Source organism: Tetrao urogallus, assembly GCF_951394365.1.
Source record: "Tetrao urogallus genome assembly, chromosome: 3".
NCBI classification, from domain to species: Eukaryota; Metazoa; Chordata; class Aves; order Galliformes; family Phasianidae; genus Tetrao; species Tetrao urogallus.
The window spans coordinates 49,379,204-49,398,994 of NC_136815.1; the positions used below are offsets into that span (position 1 = coordinate 49,379,204).

Genomic DNA, 19,791 nt, shown 5'->3' on the forward strand with positions numbered 1-19,791 from the left:
AAGGTTTCATTTAGACACTGCTTTTTAGTAGTTGGTAGTTTTTTTGTAAGCCTCTGAAAGCAGTGTCAGTGTAGTTTGAGGAGAGTGCATTTGGTTTTACCCTGTTTTCCATACGTTTTAACTCTTTTTAACTACAGGAGTAGGGTAGTGCAATGCAGCTTACTCAGGAATGTTGTGAAATCATCATTCTTGGAGGTCTTCAGGGCTCAGCTAGACTAAGCCACTGTCCTAGTGTTGGCCAAAGGCCTATTCTGGCCAAGAGGCTGGAGACCTCCAAAGGTCCCCTCTTACCATCTTTCCTATTTTTGGATCAACATTCTCATACCTTCTTCTAAAATAAAATCTAGAAGTTGCTTAATTCAGAGATAAATTGATTGGTTTGATTTTTTTTTAATAGCTATTCAGTAATTATGGAGAAGTGGGGGGATAATACAGGGAAAATTGAATGAGAATTTACACCCTGTTTCTGGAGAACACTTTCCAATATTGTACGCATAAGCAGTTCCTGGAATTACAGCACAACAGTTAACACAGATGAATTACACAAATAGTAACATACAGAAACACCATAAGTATTTGTGGGATTAAGATCTACATTTTTTAACATCTTAAGATTTGTTAGCCATATACACTATTTTCTGTTTATTTCAGCTGAAAGAGTGAAAAATGTGATCTTTCCAATCTGAGCATATGCTTTTATGATTCATGCAGTTGTGCTGCTATTTTGAGTTTTGAAACCAGCAGGGAAGCTACAGACATGAAAATCATTCTTTTGTGTAGGTATAATAAGCAAACTCATTATAAAAGTACCCCAGATGCAAAATCTTTTCTAAGTAGTTGAGTGTTACCAACAACAACAGACAGAAATACAGTCAGCATGACAGACAGCATTCTCAAAACTAATGCAGAAGATACACGGTACATATTCTTATCTGTGCAACACATTATTTTGGAGAGTCATTTTGTATTTTGTAAATTACTTGGAAATCAAGACTGTCTACATCATGAAGAATGTGTGTAGGGTATTCTTTTCGGTCCCTGATTTCTATAGTGATGGCACTGCTTTTCGGAATGGAAACTTTGTTTCTTGAGAAATTGTGGGCAGTTGTTATGGGCAATAAAAGCGTTTGGGACATGGATAGCCTGCCTACACACAGCTATTTACAGATTTGGAGGCCATGCCTATATTAGCAAAGAAAAATCTGTTAACTAACGTATACTAAAGTCCTCAGAATACAAAGACCAAATTGTATTTGAGTGCATTTTTTCGACAACCTTAAAATACAAATTACTTTGCTCCTGAGCTTCAGTATGTTTCAAAATTGATCTTTGGAATATAAGGCCAATTCTGTTGCAAGGATGTGATCTCTTCAGTGTACACCAGTGCTGCACACTCTCTTCATTTTCTTCCTTGCCAGCTTTTCTGTGCCACTGTTTCCATGAGCCATGAGAATGGTTATTCCCCTGAGCAGACCTGAGTCTGAGCTTCAAGATATACCACAGCTCACTTCACTCCAGTTGCACTGGCATGGCCAAGATTTCTCAACCATTAACAATCCCTGACTCTTTTAGCTTGCATGCTAGCAATAAATTAGGAAGTTTATATTACTTTATTACACAAAGAAAATTACACCTTTTATATGCAAACAGGAATAAGACAGGAAATACGTCTTTAAGAAGAAAAAGTGTAAACCACTGGTTATTAATATCATTGACATTTAGTCCAGCCTGGAGATGATATGTCATAATTTTGCTGTTTGCTTATGAAATATGTATGATGGCCTCTGGTGTGCAGATTTCTAATGAGAATGAAATACTGGCAGCTACATTTTTAGAGGGGGAAGAGAAAATACAAGCACTAAGAAAATCATACTTCGCATACACACCTTTAATATCCAGACTGCTCCAGAAATTCACATGGGAAATTATTTATACGGTTGGCTCATTCATACCTGTCTCACCATATCCATGTCCTTGCAGACTGTGGTAAATCACTCAAAGGGTAGGCATGCAGAGGTCTATACATACAGCCCCTACAACGGGAGGTGCAAAAAGGCTTTCATTACTATTCAGCTGCTTCTTTCAGACCAATGAAGGAGACAAATGATAAGGAAAATTATGCTGAAATTCTAGTCCCTGGAAGTCAGCAGCAAATCTCCTGTGGAAAGTAGTCGGGGAACAAATTCATCAGTGCTAAATGTTCGTGGCCTTGCCATTGACCTGTTTGTTCATGATCTGCTTCTTAGGGTTACAGTCATCAAAGCAACCTAGTGCTTATGTATGGAGATGAGTCTCTATCTTGTTGCTAGACACTCTAAAACAATCGAGTGCTAAATCACTGTATTTTCTTGTAAGGCTTTGAAATCGGTTGATACATGATCTGTGAACTTGCTCTCCAGCTATCAGAAAGGTCTCCAGCAGTCTTGTCCAGATATGATTGTTGGCAGGAGGTGGATGTTTCTCAGCAGAGCTCAAGCTTTTAAGGGCTACATTCTTATGATGTTTCTTGTCCAATTTCTGTCATATTCCACCTTGTTTTTCGTTTTCAACCCTGGCCTTTTGAACAGAGAGGTGCTCATGAGATTCGAGAAATTCGTCAGTTTCATTTCACTGGTTGGCCAGACCACGGCGTGCCGTACCATGCGACAGGCCTGCTGGGATTTGTACGGCAGGTCAAGTCCAAGAGCCCGCCAAACGCTGGACCTCTGGTGGTTCATTGCAGGTAGGCAGAACATAAATCCCTCTGTTGTGTGGTCCACTGAACTCAGAACATACTTCTGCTTCTCATATCCCATGTAATCCCCAAAAGTTGGTGAAGCCACTCTGATCACAATAACTTTTTACCTGACATACAAAATATTGGCTAAACTGATTCTGGAGCTTTACATTTTCCAATGAACTGATGGATATTAACTGTGCTCTAATTTTACTTCAGTGCTGGCGCTGGCAGAACCGGGTGCTTCATCGTTATTGACATCATGCTAGATATGGCAGAAAGAGAAGGTGTTGTAGACATATACAATTGTGTGCGAGAGCTTCGATCTCGGAGAGTTAACATGGTGCAGACAGAGGTATTGTTAATCTTCTGGTTTACTGCCTTATGCTTTGCAATGAAAAGTATTATTCTGGCCCATAAAACTAGAGCCCTTTGCTGTAAGTCCTATCCAGGAGGTAGTTTATTCAGTGACATGCAGGAAAATAATCCACACAAAAGTTTATAGAGCCATTGCCCAAACAAGGCCACTGTTATGCTGCAATGGTTTGATTAAAAAAAACCTCTTGAGTGTTTCCTCTTTAGAGAGCATTCATTCTGCAGTGCATCTTGTTGAAGCTTACTTACGCTATAACTTCAACAGAACTGTGCAAAGGAATGAGAAAAACAGCAACAGTCATAGTTTTATGACATACTGTATTTCTTTTTGTAATTGTAACTAGTTTCAGTCAATCCTTCTATATTCTCTTCTAAATGAATGGCATGAAGTTTTGTGAACTGCAGTTGTTCCATCTATTCTTTCTTCAGTGTGTGTAAAGCTCGTGAGAACTAATAGGCTAACCATATTAGTCGTTATTATTTATTTACCAAGTTACTAATAGTATGTACTCTCTGTCAGTAATTATTTTTATTGCTTTACCAGGAACAGTATGTATTTATCCATGATGCTATCCTGGAAGCCTGTCTTTGTGGAGACACTTCTATTCCAGCTTCTCAAGTTAGGTCTGCTTACTATGAAATGAATAAATTGGATCCTCAAACTAACTCCAGCCAGATCAAAGAGGAATTTAGGGTAAGTTGTGGTTAGCCATACCTAGAAGCTATACAAATCAGCTATACAAAGGCTTCTAATTAAGTGCTGGCTTATAACCATGTGAATTTGGGGCCAGCCCTGGGGAATGAAAGACTGAAAAAAAAGAGTATAACCTGTCACTAATTGCTATTGAGTTATACTAAATGAACAGAGAAAACAATGGGGTAGTAGTAAAATCTTCTTTGCACTCCAAGGATGTATGTCAATTCCCTGTGCTGTCCTTGCTCCAGAAAACTGGTTAGTCTGCATTCGTCTTTGAGGTTGTTTTTCAGATACGTTTGCTTCCAGGATTCTTGCTTCCAAACCCCGCTGACTGTGATTTGTTTTCATTTGTCTTCATTTTGACTCCTGCTGAAACTGATTGGTGACTTGATCTATTCTTAAATATTTTGGGATGCTTTCACTGCTGTGTTAATTTCTCTGTTGTGTTGTTTACTCTTTTTGAACAGACGTTAAATATGGTGACTCCGACGCTGCGTGTGGAAGACTGCAGTATAGCACTTTTACCACGAAATCATGAAAAGAATCGCTGTATGGATGTCCTGCCTCCAGACAGATGCCTGCCTTTCCTCATAACGATAGATGGGGAGAGCAGCAACTACATTAATGCTGCACTGATGGATGTAAGTCGTCTCCTCCACATCGTTAATAATAAAAAGGGAATAAGGAGCTCTCCAGACTGAGCAGTGCCAGAAAGTGGAGTCAGCACAAGGCTGAAATCTTTCTAGCTTGTTTTCCAAAAACATGGCACAAAATCTTTAAGCTCCCAAGTACATTTAGGATCACACATATGTTATGTCAAAGCCAAGGTTCCAAAGCCATACTTAGAGAGCAAGTCAGGGAGTTTTGATAAATTAAATGCATCTAGATTTCTCCCTAGTGCTTGAATTTTTAACCATCTGGCCTAGGAAAAAATTAGTAACGTATTCAGACACTAAGACAGTTAAATGGGATAATACAGTTTGCAGCAATATTTCAGTTCCCTTTGTTTCTAATTGAAGAAGTAATTAACAAAAAAAAAGAATTGTCTGTCAGCACAAGATAATACACAAGCCATTACTTCAGTCTTCCTGTTTATTTCTGTATGAATGAATGGTTCCTCTTCATGCGTGTGTGCATTTTTTTCCTAATGCATCTCGAGTAATTCTAATCCTGCTAATAGAGTATCAGTAAAAAGACACTTAAACCTCCTTCAGAGTGTAGATATTTATAGCCTATCTTTGACAATTTAGAGCTATAGTAATTACGGTTGTCACACACACATAAACAACATGAAAGCAGAGGTTAGAAAAGCATGAATACATTGTAAATGGCCTTTTTGAAAAGTGAAGCTAGAGTAACAACAGTTTATAGCAGTTGTTGCTTTTTTTTCCTTCGAAGTTCTCAGTGTTTTCCTAAAATGAGCCTAAGTTCAAAACTCTCCTGTGAAAATAAAAGCGTATTATCTTTTTATTGATCTATGTAGAGGAACTGAGGGCAACAGTTTAAGTGACTTCTCTTGGTTCTCACCGTAAGTAAGTCTGTTATATGCACTCATATTAGAATAGTGCTTCCTTGATCTGCAATTTACGATCTTGCCATTACGTGGTCTTAGTGGAGCGTTCAGTGTGGTTTTGTTCTGCAAATTAAGTACTGCCTCAGTATTTGCTTTCAAAACACTCCATTCTTGAAACACTTTGAAAATGCTTCATTCTTGAAACAACAAGCTGATTCCAAAAGCATATCTGGGCCAAAGGCTCCAAGGCTCACTTTCCATCCAAAACACATGCAGTATCCCTTCACTAAAGGACAAGAGCAGGCATTTGTTCTTCTCTCTGAACTTTCAGTCTCACAGGCAAGGTGCTGAATCTCTGTGTGAAAACTGCACCTCTGGCTGAGATGCAGTTGGATCACCTCACATTTAAATAAGCTCACTTCAAGAAAAAGGGCCAGCCAGCACAGTTTTCATTATTCAATATCTGGTCACTGAAGGCGTGTAGAGGCCTTCCTGCCCTCCTTTGGAGGCAAGGACAGCCCCTGCCAACATTTGCCCCAGGATGGCCACACTGGCCTGTAACACTCAGGAGGACCGACATGAAAATGAGAGTACAAGATTCACAATGCAACTGTTTCACAAACAGCATCACTAGCAATTCGCTCTGACTGAAAAAAAAAAAAAGAAAAAAAAGTCGAAATGTATCCCCTAGATATCTTCCTTTCTGTCAGATAGACCATAATTTGAACACTGTTTCTGGAAAAATAAGTAGATGCTTCCTTCCATAGGAATAATTCAAATCAACAGCTCAGTGCAGGTGGCCAAGATTAATCTGTCCATTAGCAGCTCAAAACAAAATTGTTGCTCAAAATTTTGTAGGAGTTGCATTGGAGGGAAAACCTCAGATGATTTTATCCTATGCCTGAGGCATGAAATAAGTTTCAGAAATATAACATCACCAGAAGTTAAATTCAGTTTATTAATTTTCAAGCATATAAAATCTCAGAAAAGAGCTGAAAAAAGCATATAAACGATATGGAAAATAGAAATAATGTTTTCAGTCCTGAAGTTTGAGACTATTACTGGCATTCTACTAAGTGAGTTTTTTTTCTCTTACCATTCTTCTCTAACCATCTCTTCTTATTTCTTTGCAGAGCTACAAGCAACCATCAGCCTTTATAGTTACGCAGCATCCCTTGCCAAATACTGTCAAAGATTTCTGGAGGCTGGTCCTAGATTATCACTGCACTTCAATAGTTATGCTGAATGATGTGGATCCAGCCCAAGTAAGTCCAAACGCTTCTATTTGACAGAGAAATGCCAGTGCCTCAGCATCACAGCACGTGTGTGTTTCAGAACAGAACGGCTTTAGGATGTAATTAGTTGTATAAAACAACATTAAATACTAACACATTAAAAAATTGATTTGTAGCTTGCGGATACACATAGGGAAGGAGGAATAAATCAGAGCATCAGCAGCTTCTCCACCAAAATGTTAATGCCCACACACATAAGTGTATGCAACCATAATGTATTCTGATGGAAAAGCATACTCTGAGAAGAGCTGTTAAAAACCAAAACCTTTTGGTTGTAGATTTTTGACTCAAGTCTGAAGCATGCTCATGGCCAAAAGTCACAAGCAGAAGCCAACAGCTCCTCACTGACTTGCATGGGACAGGTCAGTGACCTTGGTCTGCCCGCAGGGATGGGTGTTCCCAGCCTGAAAATCTGTGTTGTCTTTGACACAAGATTGCATTGCTAGGAGATAAGAACTGAACAGTATCAGACACTAAGCATGGACAAAGGAACACACAGGGGAATGTAATTACCTTACAACAGAGTTGTGCATGCTGTACATGTTCTTTAGAAAAGTGGAAAACCATACATTCTGACTTGGCAATTTAATCACTAGCATTAATCACTGAGCATCCCAGAGCCTGACCTGCAATTGTGCAATTCCAGGTTTTTGTATAGGGATCATTTCCTTGTTTTCAATGCAATGCACTAACCCTCTGCTGGAATAAAGTGGCGGTAATCTGGATCCTTAATATTTGCTAATTACTGGAAAAGATAAGATCAATTTTTATTTTTTTACAGCAGATTGCTTGTCATTTTTGTTCTTTATATGATCAAGAATCTTTTAGGTCTCTTGAAATTTTTCATACCTTGAAAAATGTTTCCTTTATTTCATTTTAACACGAAGAATTTGTTTTAAAAACATACTAATCATCAGTTTGGTCTTTCAAGTGTAGTGTGTAGGAATTCCACACACTGTTTTAAAGACTTCACTGTCTACAGGGAGAAAAATAGAAATGAAAGACAAAACTTTTATTCATGAGTCTAAGATTAGTTTCTGAGTGAATAAGGAAGGACTCAAGGGAGTCAGACTGCAAGGGACTGGCGAACAGAGTTCTTTTAATTTGTGGGCTGTGTTTTGAATTTACAATAGTGCACAGCTATTTCAAGCATTTATTAGCCTCACAGGCTTTTAAAAGCTATTGGGATATGCAGTTAATACACCTGCCTCTGCAGCATGTTAAACCTTTTCCCTCTAATGTGAGTAAAAATCTTTTCATTAGGAATAAATCTGAAAACCCTCAGAGCGAACAGGAGTGGAGAGAGGGCAGAGTTTATTAAAAACACACATTACATTCAGATCTATTAATAATTACCGTTATCATTATTATTTATGTATATATGAAGTGTTTACATTTCTGTTTAGATATTACAATTCATCTGGATGGTTGCACTCTGTTGGGAAATGAAATTCAGCCTTTCAAAGTGTCTCTGACTTAAAGAGAGTCGTTGCCATCACACGCATGCAAAATGCTCAGACCTAAATGCTTTTGGATTTCTTTAGAACTTGAAAATCTTGGCTTCCAAAAACAGCTCTGGCAAACAGCTCTGTTTATTATCATCTAAGCATTTTTCAAAGATCTGTTTGAACAGTATTGCTGTGTATTTGAAAGACACATACTGAATTGTGCATACATTCAGTGATCTGAGCGCTGGCATTTGCATTAGTTGCATGCATGTCAGTATTGTATTCTGCTATCCTGCACACTGGTGTATTTCATAATAAAAGAAATGTGTAAGATTTAGGCAATATTTGGAAAGCAATTTGCTCAGCAGACTGAATCATGTGGGGATTTAAAAATAAATTAAAATATATTTTCCTACTTGAAAATTCTGTTCTTTACTTGTTAAAGTGAACCCCAGCAAATCAGACTCTGTTCTCTTTTTAATTGATGTAGTAAATGATTATGTTTTCCTAAAATGTAGTCATCTCCAAATGGCTTTTTTGAGGAATAAGTGTTACAAGAAATGCAAAACAACATCTGGAGGAGATGTGATTTGTCAACTCTGCTCTGGATCACCAACAGCAATGCAGCAGAATGAGGACCACAGCTGTTCTACCAAATGAAATAAAGTTCCAAATATGAGATCAATGGTTCTGCAAGCAAACAAAATTTCATGAGTTCATGCTTAATTTTGGTGAATGCTTGCAAAAGCTGTCTGCTTGAACTACTCTAGGTGTCCCTAAAAATAAATCATTAGGGTTTTTATGGAGGAAATTGATAAGCAAAATGTAGCTTCAAATATCTCCAAGCAAAGTGTTGTTTTAATCTTTAAAAGAGAGAGGATAATGGGTTCCAGGACGGAGCCATCATGGCTTTATTAGACAGTAAAACTGCAGGATAATGCTAATGCTGCTTTGTGATCTTTAGATACCTGGAAGTAATGTTATCTGAGCACTAAAGGATAAGTACTGTTTCCAAGTGGTGTTCATAAGATGCAATTAAGCAGTTGCTGAAAATGTAAAACAATGCTGCTGTAATATATGAGGGCTGCTCTGAAAGTAATGCCTCCTACTCACATCACAGTGGGTGTGAACTCAGTAAGGTGTCGAGTAGTCCATTTCAGCAGTGACAACAGTGACAGTGGGTCACCTCTGCTGGTGTAGATTTTGATGAGCATGGCATGCAGGCTCTTGTTCATCGCTGGCAAAAATGCAAAGCTTATGATGGTAATTGTGTTGAAAAATAGTGTTTTGTAGCTGAGAATTTGCTGTCAGATAGTGTTATTGTGCTCTTTGTATCTGTTATAATTTCCATGGAAATAAATAGGAAGCATTACTTTTGGAACAAAAGTAATAATATACATATTATTACATATATAATATGTACATATATAATATGTACATATATAATGCCAATATTGCCACTCACAGATGAGACAGATGTGAAAGTGAAATCCTGAATTTTGAGACTTATAGCATAGAGCCCACATTTTGATGTAGTTTGAATTATTATCAACTTTTTTCAGACGGTTGAAGATACCAGGCCTTTGGTGTTAGGCTTTGTACTTTCTCCAAGATCTGCTAATATTTGACAGCATCCCCTTGTCCTGTCATACCATATTGTAGAATTGATGCTGAGCGTCAGAAATACATTTCTCCAAATGGCAAGCAGAGCAGCAAGCAATAACATGTTCAGCAAAGTAAAAAGGCATTTGTTGAAATTTGGTCTGCTCAGGTAAAATCAGAGCTTGAAAATAGTGAAGGACAGTGCACTGTATATTTCATATAGAAACTGTGTAAGAATGTCTGCAATAAAAGTAGCACAGTATGTCTTAAAAAATATAATGAGGCAACATTAAATTAAAAGTAATTATATGTGTTTTTTGTATTTGTAGTTGTGTCCTCAGTACTGGCCAGAAAACGGAGTACACCGACATGGTCCTATTCAGGTGGAGTTTGTATCAGCTGATTTAGAAGAAGACATCATCAGCCGGATATTCCGAATTTACAATGCAGCCAGAGTAAGGATTTTACTCACAAGACAATTCTGCCTCAGTGATTCAGCTGACTCTATCCCAGTCGCAAAAAAAAAAGTTAAACTCACATAAAGCTATTCTCATTATTCAGCCTATTTGTAGAATCATAAAATCATTAAGGTTGAGAAAGACCTCTAAGATCATCCAGTCCAACCATGAATCCATCCCCACCATGCCCACTAACCACGTCCCTCAGTGCCACATCCACATGGTTTGAACACCTCCAGGGATGGTGACTCTACCACCTCCCCAGGCAGCCTGTGCCACTGCCTCACTGCTCTTTCTGAGAAGAATTTTTTCCTGATATCCTACCTGAAAGAGTTGAGAGCATGAGTGAATAATGGATCACACAGTAATCATTGAGAAAAAAGTCTTGTGTGTGCAATTGAAAAATCTTGTAATGCGTATCTCAAGTGCATTAAATACAAATGAAATAAATGCAATATAGAGGTTATCTGTTAGCCACAAAATGGTGATATCAGTGCAGTTTTAATTTAAGAGTTTTAAATTAGCCATCTTATATGTTTATTATCCTGCATCATGCAACACTAGGCATGTTTTCCAATACCAGGCCCAGGCTTTTAGTGCAGATCTTATCCCACTAATCACACTTCATAATAAATGTAAGCATTTCACAGGGACGAGTACGATCTCGTATCCAGCTTTTATGCTACTATAAAGTTGACAGAAGACTAAATTAGGCATCAATTTAAAGCTGAGCGGAAAAAGGATTCAGCCACAGACCAGGCATCTCTTCCCATCCAGATGGAGAGAGCTTTTGCAGTGGACTGGTACTGTTCCCTGAAGAACTACATCTAGGAGTAAGAAACACTCTCTGTTAAAAAGTCAGGAGCTGCCATGGAGTCCAATAGCTGTCAGAACAGTGAGAGGAAGGCCCCCAGAACACTGCCTGGGATGCTCCTATGCAAACAGGGGAGTAGACTGTAAGCTTCAAGGTACTACTTTTGTATGACAAAGGTCTTGCATTCCCAGAAAATGTGGCAACATAATACCACAGTCTCCAAGAGTGTTAACGGGAGCTGTAGCAGAAGCTGGGTCTGGCTGATGCCATTTGGGGAGATGGGGGATGCAATTGAAAGAAACCAGGCAGGAAAGTAGTGGAGTCCAAATTTGACATAAAGCAGACAAAAACCCATTGAAGAACATATCTAATGCTTGGTTTATTCCCTTACCTTGTTAATCTTACATCCTCTCTATTACCTCTTACTCTAGAGCAAAACTGGTAACATCAACATTTCTGCACATTGCTCATTTTCAAAGTGGTACTAAAATGCATTCACTTTGCCAGAAGTGAAAATGGCAAATCCTAAACTACAAAACCAGTTTTCATCTGTGTGTTTATTATGCCCTTTTCAAAGGACTGTAATTTTCTGCCACAAACACTTATTCTGCGCTCCTTTTTTTATTTTAAATCACCATAAAGCAACTGTTCAGTAACATCTCACCAGAGGGGTTCTGACTGCTTCAGTAGCACACAGTAAAATTTAGTTTGTTTTTTATAAGCAGGAAAAATCTGAGGGTTTCATTTGGTTTTTAAAACATTTTTCCGCTTCAAACTATCTTGAGAGGTTTTGACCTTTCTTGTAAAAAAGACAGAAGAGTGCAAATGTTTCTCAAAATGCTGAAATGCTTACATAATTCTGTTGCAACTTCTCTACTATGATATTAATTAATTGTTTGTTTGATCCTGCTGCTGTACCATTGCTCTCTTCTAGTCTGTTTGTATACCCTCTATTTAAAACCTCTTGTCCTAATAGCTCGGTTGGAAATTAAAAGTCATAACTCCTTACGGGCAATTGAAATTGCATTAGTAGTTTGTCAGTGGTGATTTGCCCAAACAACTTTCCTCGCTGATGCAAATATCTAAGTTACGCACCGTTTGAATATTGACCATAAACAATGCTGTTCCTTCTTTTCCTGCTCATTTCCTGAACGCCTGCAGCCCCAGGACGGCTATCGGATGGTGCAGCAGTTCCAGTTCCTGGGATGGCCCATGTACAGGGACACGCCAGTTTCCAAACGCTCGTTCTTGAAGCTCATTCGCCAGGTGGAGAAGTGGCAGGAGGAGTACAACGGGGGAGAGGGACGCACAGTTGTCCATTGCTTGTAAGTACTAGGGACCAGTGAGAAGAATACTGTTATCCTAGTATTTGTGCCACGTTTTTAAAGATTCATGAGAAGGTGAAGAGGTACAGGATCTGAATAAATAATACAGCTGCTCATTTAAAAGCTCTGAAGACACAAGAAATCGTATGCTTTTTTTTTATGTAGATTCATGAGTTTCCCACTCTGTCCCTTGGTAGACACCTGTGAAAAGATGATGGGTAAAACTCTACATTATAGAAGATTTCAAGTGACATTTTCAAATGAAAAAGGTGCATATTTGTTCAAAAACTGTCAAAAACAATCAAAACTGTACCTTCAGGACAATGCACTTTTTATTTCTATTCAGTGCCATCTACAGTTCATTAACGGTAGAAATGAATAATACTGTAGGGAATTATTCCTCTTCCAGAAGTCATGGAAGAAAAAATGGCCTGGTAGAACAGTTATGATGGCCCTTTGACTGTCTTGCCCTTCTTTCACAATGATACATATTTTTGTCCTCTGGTGACTTTGTGTTCCACGGGTACAGGCTCTCATCCACCATCCTGCCTTTTGATGTGGCTTAATACATGTACATACTACTTGTTCTCAGCATTGGTTGGTCTTCTGAGATTAAATATTCATGCCTGAAATTGTATCGCTCTCCTTCTGGAGATCTACTTAAAGATGTTACAATGATGGATAAGGATATGTTCATGTGAAAAGCATATGCTAATTTGCTTTCAGAAGTTGGAACCCAAGAGTAGACAATAACTTCCTGAATTTTGGTTTGCAGTTAATCAATATTACAACGATGGAGGAAAGTACATTAATAATTCCTACTATCACTGACCTTGAACAAGTCATTGCTCTTCAGTTTCCCCATCTGTAGAATGGGGATAATAATACTTTCATCAAAGGAGCATTGTGCAGTGTGATTAATTAATGTTTTGAGATCTTTAGCTGAAAAGACCCTTTTGAAGTGCAAATTACTGTTATCTCTGAGGTGGCTGATGATATTAAATAGTTGTACAACATCACACATGCGTCACTTCCAGGCAGTAAAGAAAAAAAAAGCTCTAATATAATCCTTTTAAATGACTTTATTTTAATTAAAATTCTCAAAGAGTTCTACAATATCAGGCAATGTTTTGGCAGCAGAGAGCATTCTTTTCATACTGCTGGGATGTGACAGTTGTGAGACATTGTAGTTTCCTTTGAAAATCAACCATTTGCAAAGCTGGTTTGAAAGACCAACTACCTATCCAGGCTACACTCTGGTAATTAGTAAGGTTTATTATTTTTGGTGAATTGCAGCCTAAAGATTCTGATTAGGATAGCTATAGAAATAGTAGGGTTTCCAGCAAGAAAGAGATTCTCCTAAAGATTAACTAGGCATGAAGTATTATTAAAGGCTGTATTTGATCACGCGAATGAGCATTTGTGCCCAGTATCTTCGTTGGGTTTCTCTTTGGGTTCTTGTTCTCTGATGCTGTGGGTGGAAGAGGAATGCAGTCACTTACAGAAGCAGCTGTTAGAGTGCAGCCAGTCCCTGTGCCTGCTGCTGCAGGGTGGGAACATCAGTCACCAGAATATTGCAGTCCCACCTTGGGCCATGCTAAAAGCACAGCCAAATGGCTTGTAAGCAAATTAGACACCATTTCTGTTGTTCTTCTGAAACACCTTTGGGTACAGGAAGAAGGAGCCAGGATCAGCAATTAAAAAAACCTTAAAAGATCCTCTTTCTCTATAATGTTTCTAGCCTGATATTATAGCCTTGTGCGTTTATAGTACAAAAGGGTATTAAATTCAATCTAAAAGTAGCTTGTCCTTATTTTAACATTCCCTTCATGCTGCCTCAAAACTTCACTAAAGAGAGTGGCACAAAACTCAGCCACTCAGTTCCCTTCAGGCTTTCAGCCTCCTGGATGCTGGATGATAGGTTTGAGATCATTCAGCCCATTAATTCCAATTAAAAACAGCACTCAGCTTAGAGTTCAGCCGCCTTCCGGCACATTCATATTCTTTGGTTTCTCCCTGGTGGAACTCATACCTTCTGTAGCCATTCCTGGCGCTGTAAGAACTTGTAATATAGTCAGTTTGTAACCAAGCCATTTATTTTTTACTTTTCTTACAGGAATGGAGGTGGCCGCAGTGGGACGTTTTGTGCAATCAGTATTGTTTGTGAAATGCTTCAACATCAGAGGGCTGTTGATGTATTCCATGCTGTGAAGACACTGAGAAATAATAAGCCTAACATGGTGGACCTTCTGGTACGAGCTTTTTAACTGCTGCACTAAATAGAAAATGTTCCTTTTTCTCAGAAGATTCAGTCAGATTTCCAAGATTTGCAGTGGGAGTTGTTCACAAAGCAAGCAAGTCATTTTCAAAGGGGATAATGAAGTCACTTCACTTGTAAGAGTATTTTTACACTGCTTTCTTCCCAATGAGACTTTGTCTCTGTTCATTTGAATTTTTTAAGAGTTTTAAACTTTCAGCCGAACATCCTTATTAATTTTCCTTTCTAACAGGCTGAGCCAAGTGGAGAGCAGCCCTTGCATGGGTTGAAATAATAGTTATGTAAAATGAAATGCCAGATTTTCAAATTATATATATTATAAATAGCTTAATCGCCAAGTATTTATCAAAGCCATGAATTTCAGTTTGACATCCAGAATATTGCATTTAATTATAGTTGCTCTATCTCATAGAAGGATTAAAGAAGTTCAGAAACAAGGGGCCATGTGCAATTATTTTCTTAGAGTGTTTTATGGGATTTTTTTGTAATGGCGAATTGCTGAAGTGCCAGCTGCTACTCCACAAGAGCTGCAGAACAGCTTAAAGCAGCAAGTTCTTATGCTCCAGTGTGTAGTTTTGTACTCAGAGAGGGCTGAAGCATGATATCCTATTCTCATACCAGGGCCATAAAGACACTTTTACCCCAGGTCCCTCGCATTTAGGCTACCTGAGAAAGAGTGGGCTGCCCAGAGAAGCTGTGGTGCCTCATCTCTGGAGGTGCTCAAGGCCAGGTTGGATGGGGCTCTGGGCAGCTGAGCTGCTAGGTGGCAGCCCTGCCCACAGCACAGAGTTGGGGCTGAGTGGGCTCTGAGATCCCTTCCAACCCAAGTCATTCTGTGATTCTATAAAAAGTCGCAACCCTTCCCTTAGGCCCTGTTCTAGCCAAGCTCATGGCACAAAGCCAGATGTTGCCAGCTGTGCAAAGCGAAGAGGGAGTTCACAACTAGCACTGCGGGACCACGAGCCAGGAATGTGAAACTGTGAATCTTGTAACAGTAAGAAACTATCAAGCTTTCACAGAGGTGGGAGGGAGCAGCTTATTTGGCTCCTCTTTCTCTGGTTTGTATTCTCAGGAAGAGAATCATCATGCTGAGAACCATACATTTTTATTTCCCAGATATTAAGATAAATGTCTACTTCTTCTTTCAGATAGTATAGTTTTGGATAGAGACTTGGCAGGCCTGCTGTTTTTGGTTCTCCCAGAGCTGAAGTCCACAGAACACACTGATCTCTTCTTCATCTATTTTATAGAAATAAAAAGAAAATTACCAGTGTGAAGATGTACAGTTGAAGAAAATGCTCTCTATAAATTCCTGTTTTTGACAGTTCCCAGGTATAGATTTGTCAGGCAGCTGTCTCCATTTTTCAGCACAGAATGTTTTTAATCAAAAGCTGGATGTATTATTTTAGAATATAAAAATAACTCTTAGTAAATTGGGGGAGGTCTGAGAATGTTTGAATGGTATTGAGAAGCCTTTGTAAGGTTTTTTCACTAGGACATTTCAGAGCACTTAGGAAGGAGAGCAGTATTGTTTTTCGTATTTTACCAATAGAGAAACTAAGGTAGGGGACGATCAGGATTTTTTCCATTATCTCTTAATCCACTGACAAAAAAGAATTAGTATAACTTGAATTAGCAAGGTTCAAGAGAATTTTCACATTGATTTTTCCATTATAAAAAGGGAACATGGACACTTCCGTTCTTTTCCTGAGCCTGTTACTGATTTCCTCCTTTTTGACCTTTATTATGTGTCTCTGCCTCAGTTTGCCCGTCTGAAAAATGAGAACGGTAATTTCATCTACTTCTGTAAAATGCTGTTACAAGAGAGGAAATCTTCAAGGTTGAAACAGTATTTGACAATAACAGCTTCAAGACTGCTTTATATAAACTAGTTACATACCTTATGATCAGAGGAAGGATGGTCTTTGCAGTCCATACATCGAGATTCATCACTTAATTTCAGTGAAACAATTGGTTTTCCTGCAAGTGTAGAAATCTGAATGCCACATCTTTTCAGTGTGGAAAAATCTATGAAATTGTTCGGCCAACATAGAAAGGCAATACATGGTATTGCAACATGTACATGCTACAGCATGTACAGCATGTACAAACCATTTTCTTAGAAATGTTATTGGACCTACCAGTGGTTATCCTAGAAAGAAAAACCAGTATTCCTCTCTGAAGCCAACTAACATAAATAAGCTTTTCATATTAGTCATCAAATGAATAATAAAAATGTTCTAAGGACACACATGAGTGAACACAGTGGGAAATAATAAAAAATGACTCTTTAACACAGGTTTAATAAAAATGATAGTTTTGCTAGCGCACTAAATCAGCGTAAAGTAAGCGTGTAAAAATGGCAGTGGATAAGTGTACATAATGTACATAATATATACAAAAAAAATGCATAATATTTCTTTCTTTTTTTATCTTTTCTCATCCTGAAGAAGACACGAGCAGTTTATGGAACCCTGCAGGGTCTTAAAGCCAAACATGAGTTTCATTCATGACTTAGACAACACAGAACAAACTTAGGGTTTGTTTTCTTTTAAAGTGGCAGCTCCCAACAAAAGGACTTCTAAATTGTCACTGTCTTTTTCTGGCTTTTTGATCACAGTGATATTGTTTGGCCTCTTAAATTTTAAGTTGGCCTCACTTTTCAGCTAAGAAGTGACCCAAAATTATGAGTACAGGCCATTAGATTTAAGCCTTTATAATGTTTTCTTCGATAAAAAGGAGAATAGATCTGGAATGTACTTGTAATCTCCCAACAAGCTCGGCTAAATTTTTAATTGATTAAAGTGTGTGATAGGGAGAGGCATCTTGGTGGCAGAAATAGTCATAAAATGGTGATTGTGAATTGTTAGAACACACTTGCATTCAAAGAACCCACACCTATTTCTTTCAGCATTTTTATTTCATTTAAATACCTGTAGCATCTCTAAATATTCCGAGTAGGAAGAGGGATGTGTGTGAGCACAAAATTGTTAAGTCCCAAAGTATCACATCCCTCAAAGTTGCCCTGTGGGTGAGAGTCAGTCAAAAGCACTGACCTCTTTGTGCCACTTAAGATGTGAAAAGGATAAAGTCATGACTGTTCATCTCACGATGCGAACTGGGATTTTCCTGGATCTGGACCAGCTTCCCAGCCATTGCAAAAGGAAATAGCAATTCTGTGTTTAAAGTGCAGGACTGGTACCTGGAAACTTAGACTGGGTAACAGAAGAGCTGTTAGGACCCTAAAATACACATCACCAGTAACTGAAAATGAATGTGAATAGGTCCAATTAATTCAGATCTGTCCTGGTCTCCTGTCATACTGTACTGAGGGACCACAGTACTTCAGTGTGGGTTTGAGCCTCTAGAGGAGGAGGAACAATGAGCAGACTTCACATTGACATGTAGTGAGCATCTGAGTATTTTGATGCTCAGATGCTGGTATGTCTCTAGGGACAGAACATCCACCACCTCTGACAGGTTGCCCAGAGAGGTGGTGGATGCCTCATCTCCGGAGACATGCAAGGTCAGGCTTGATGGGGCTCTGAGCAACCTGATCTGCTGTTGGTGTGTCCCTGTTCATTGCAAGGCAGTTGGTCTAGATGGCCCTTAAGGGCCAAATGATTTTATGATTGTTTGAAAATAGGAGTTATGCACTGAAAAGCATCAGACGTTGGGTCTGTTTTAAGATCAGCATTTCCATGGACGAACTTCAATAACTGCATTTCTGCCAAAGCGCTGTGTGAGCATTTTGACAGATGACTAAAGGGCTGCAAGTCAATTTACTTATGTGTAGTCAATTTTTCTCATACAAGTGTATTAGAGCAGCTAACTACACGACTAATAAGAGCAGTACTGTAAATTATTGTGTGCGTAGTGTCTATTGTCTGGTTAATGTAAAGATTTTCTTATCCGAATATAAATTTGATTTGCAGACTGGCTCCCATAGACCACAGCTGATTGTAAATAATTTTAACAGAAGAGAAATATTGATCCCCTTAATTAAGTTCCTTCAATAATTGACTCTGTGGTTGTCTTGATTTTTCAGGATCAATATAAATTCTGCTATGAAGTGGCTTTGGAATACTTGAATTCTGGCTGATGGCATAAACAGCGCAGACACTGTTCCTCCCTCCACCACCACAAACAAAGCAAGTCGTTTCATGATATCTGTGTCAATGAGATGAAGACTTCTCAGTGTTACGCTTCTACTGCTTTGTATAACTGGCTCTTTTTAAGAGCCCAAAGAGATGTTTATAAAACTGCTTGCACTGCCCATTTTCCACTATTAATGCCGCTGCTTGACACCCATATGAGCGTACACCAAACCACATGGCAGTCGTTGAACACTGTATTCATATGTAGCCATCGATGTGGTGAAGCAGCATAGTCCTCTGGTAAATAAGAGAGCACAATTATATTCTTATGAAGGAATTTGTACTCTTTGTTATATTTTGTCACCTGTGATTCTCAGTTATTGTCATGGCCTAGTGTACATTTCTGTTCTGTGGAGGATGCTATCTGGCATTTTGATAATATATGATTTTAGTTATATTTGCATTCTAACACGTGCATAATAAATGAATCATATGTAGCTTATTTGAACTAATGGAAAGACATGTACCAAATCATGTTAACTTTTTTGAGTTGTAATTTCTATCCACTTTGTACCATTTCAGAGAGAGAATCTTGGTAGAAATGCAGTTAGACAAATGCAAAATACAGAATGCTCAGATTAATATATCCAAAGCTTTTTCATTTGTTTATATTGTAAATATTTTTTGATTTCATCAAATTATTTATTCATTAAAATGAATTTTTTTGTGAAGCACAGTGAGTGACAATCATTTTTATTAAGCCCTGGAAATGCTTACTGTATGATAATGTAAACATTTGTTTACCTTGTATGGATTCTCAGCTCAATAAATGATTATACATGATAAAATCTTGTTATTTAATACCTCTTGGCATCTGAGTGCGTTCCAGTAAATCTCTTTTGACTTTAATTCCTCTGAATACTGAGCTACTCCAAAGCATCTTTTTGTGTGATCTAGTTTTGATCCAGCCAATAGGAAGAAGGATGTGTCATGCCACTATATAAAAAGAAGAGGTAAGTTGGATGAATTAAGATACACATACACAAATGGAAAACCTGAAAGTTCTGCTCGGTGAAGAAGAGCTGATGTTGGTTTGGCATGCAGTACTCAGCACTCAGTCTTGTCACAGAGGCGTGTTACACCTCACCTTCATGGATGCAGTGCAAGAAGCAC

General features: G+C 38.4%; 1 protein-coding gene across 1 annotated transcript in view; it reads left to right on the top strand.

The window, feature by feature from the left end:
• Positions 1–18,623, top strand: part of PTPRM (protein tyrosine phosphatase receptor type M) — a gene marked incomplete at both ends in the record, with an annotated part of 447,044 nt that extends 428,421 nt beyond the window's left edge. Inside the window, 9 exons of the mRNA XM_079533291.1 lie at positions 2,568–2,722; positions 2,936–3,071; positions 3,636–3,785; positions 4,256–4,429; positions 6,435–6,566; positions 9,976–10,101; positions 12,080–12,243; positions 14,360–14,495; positions 18,570–18,623. Coding sequence (XP_079389417.1) covers positions 2,568–2,722; positions 2,936–3,071; positions 3,636–3,785; positions 4,256–4,429; positions 6,435–6,566; positions 9,976–10,101; positions 12,080–12,243; positions 14,360–14,495; positions 18,570–18,623 — 1,227 coding nt within the window. The remainder of the gene's footprint in view (positions 1–2,567; positions 2,723–2,935; positions 3,072–3,635; positions 3,786–4,255; positions 4,430–6,434; positions 6,567–9,975; positions 10,102–12,079; positions 12,244–14,359; positions 14,496–18,569) is intronic.
• Positions 18,624–19,791: the final 1,168 nt, after the last annotated feature.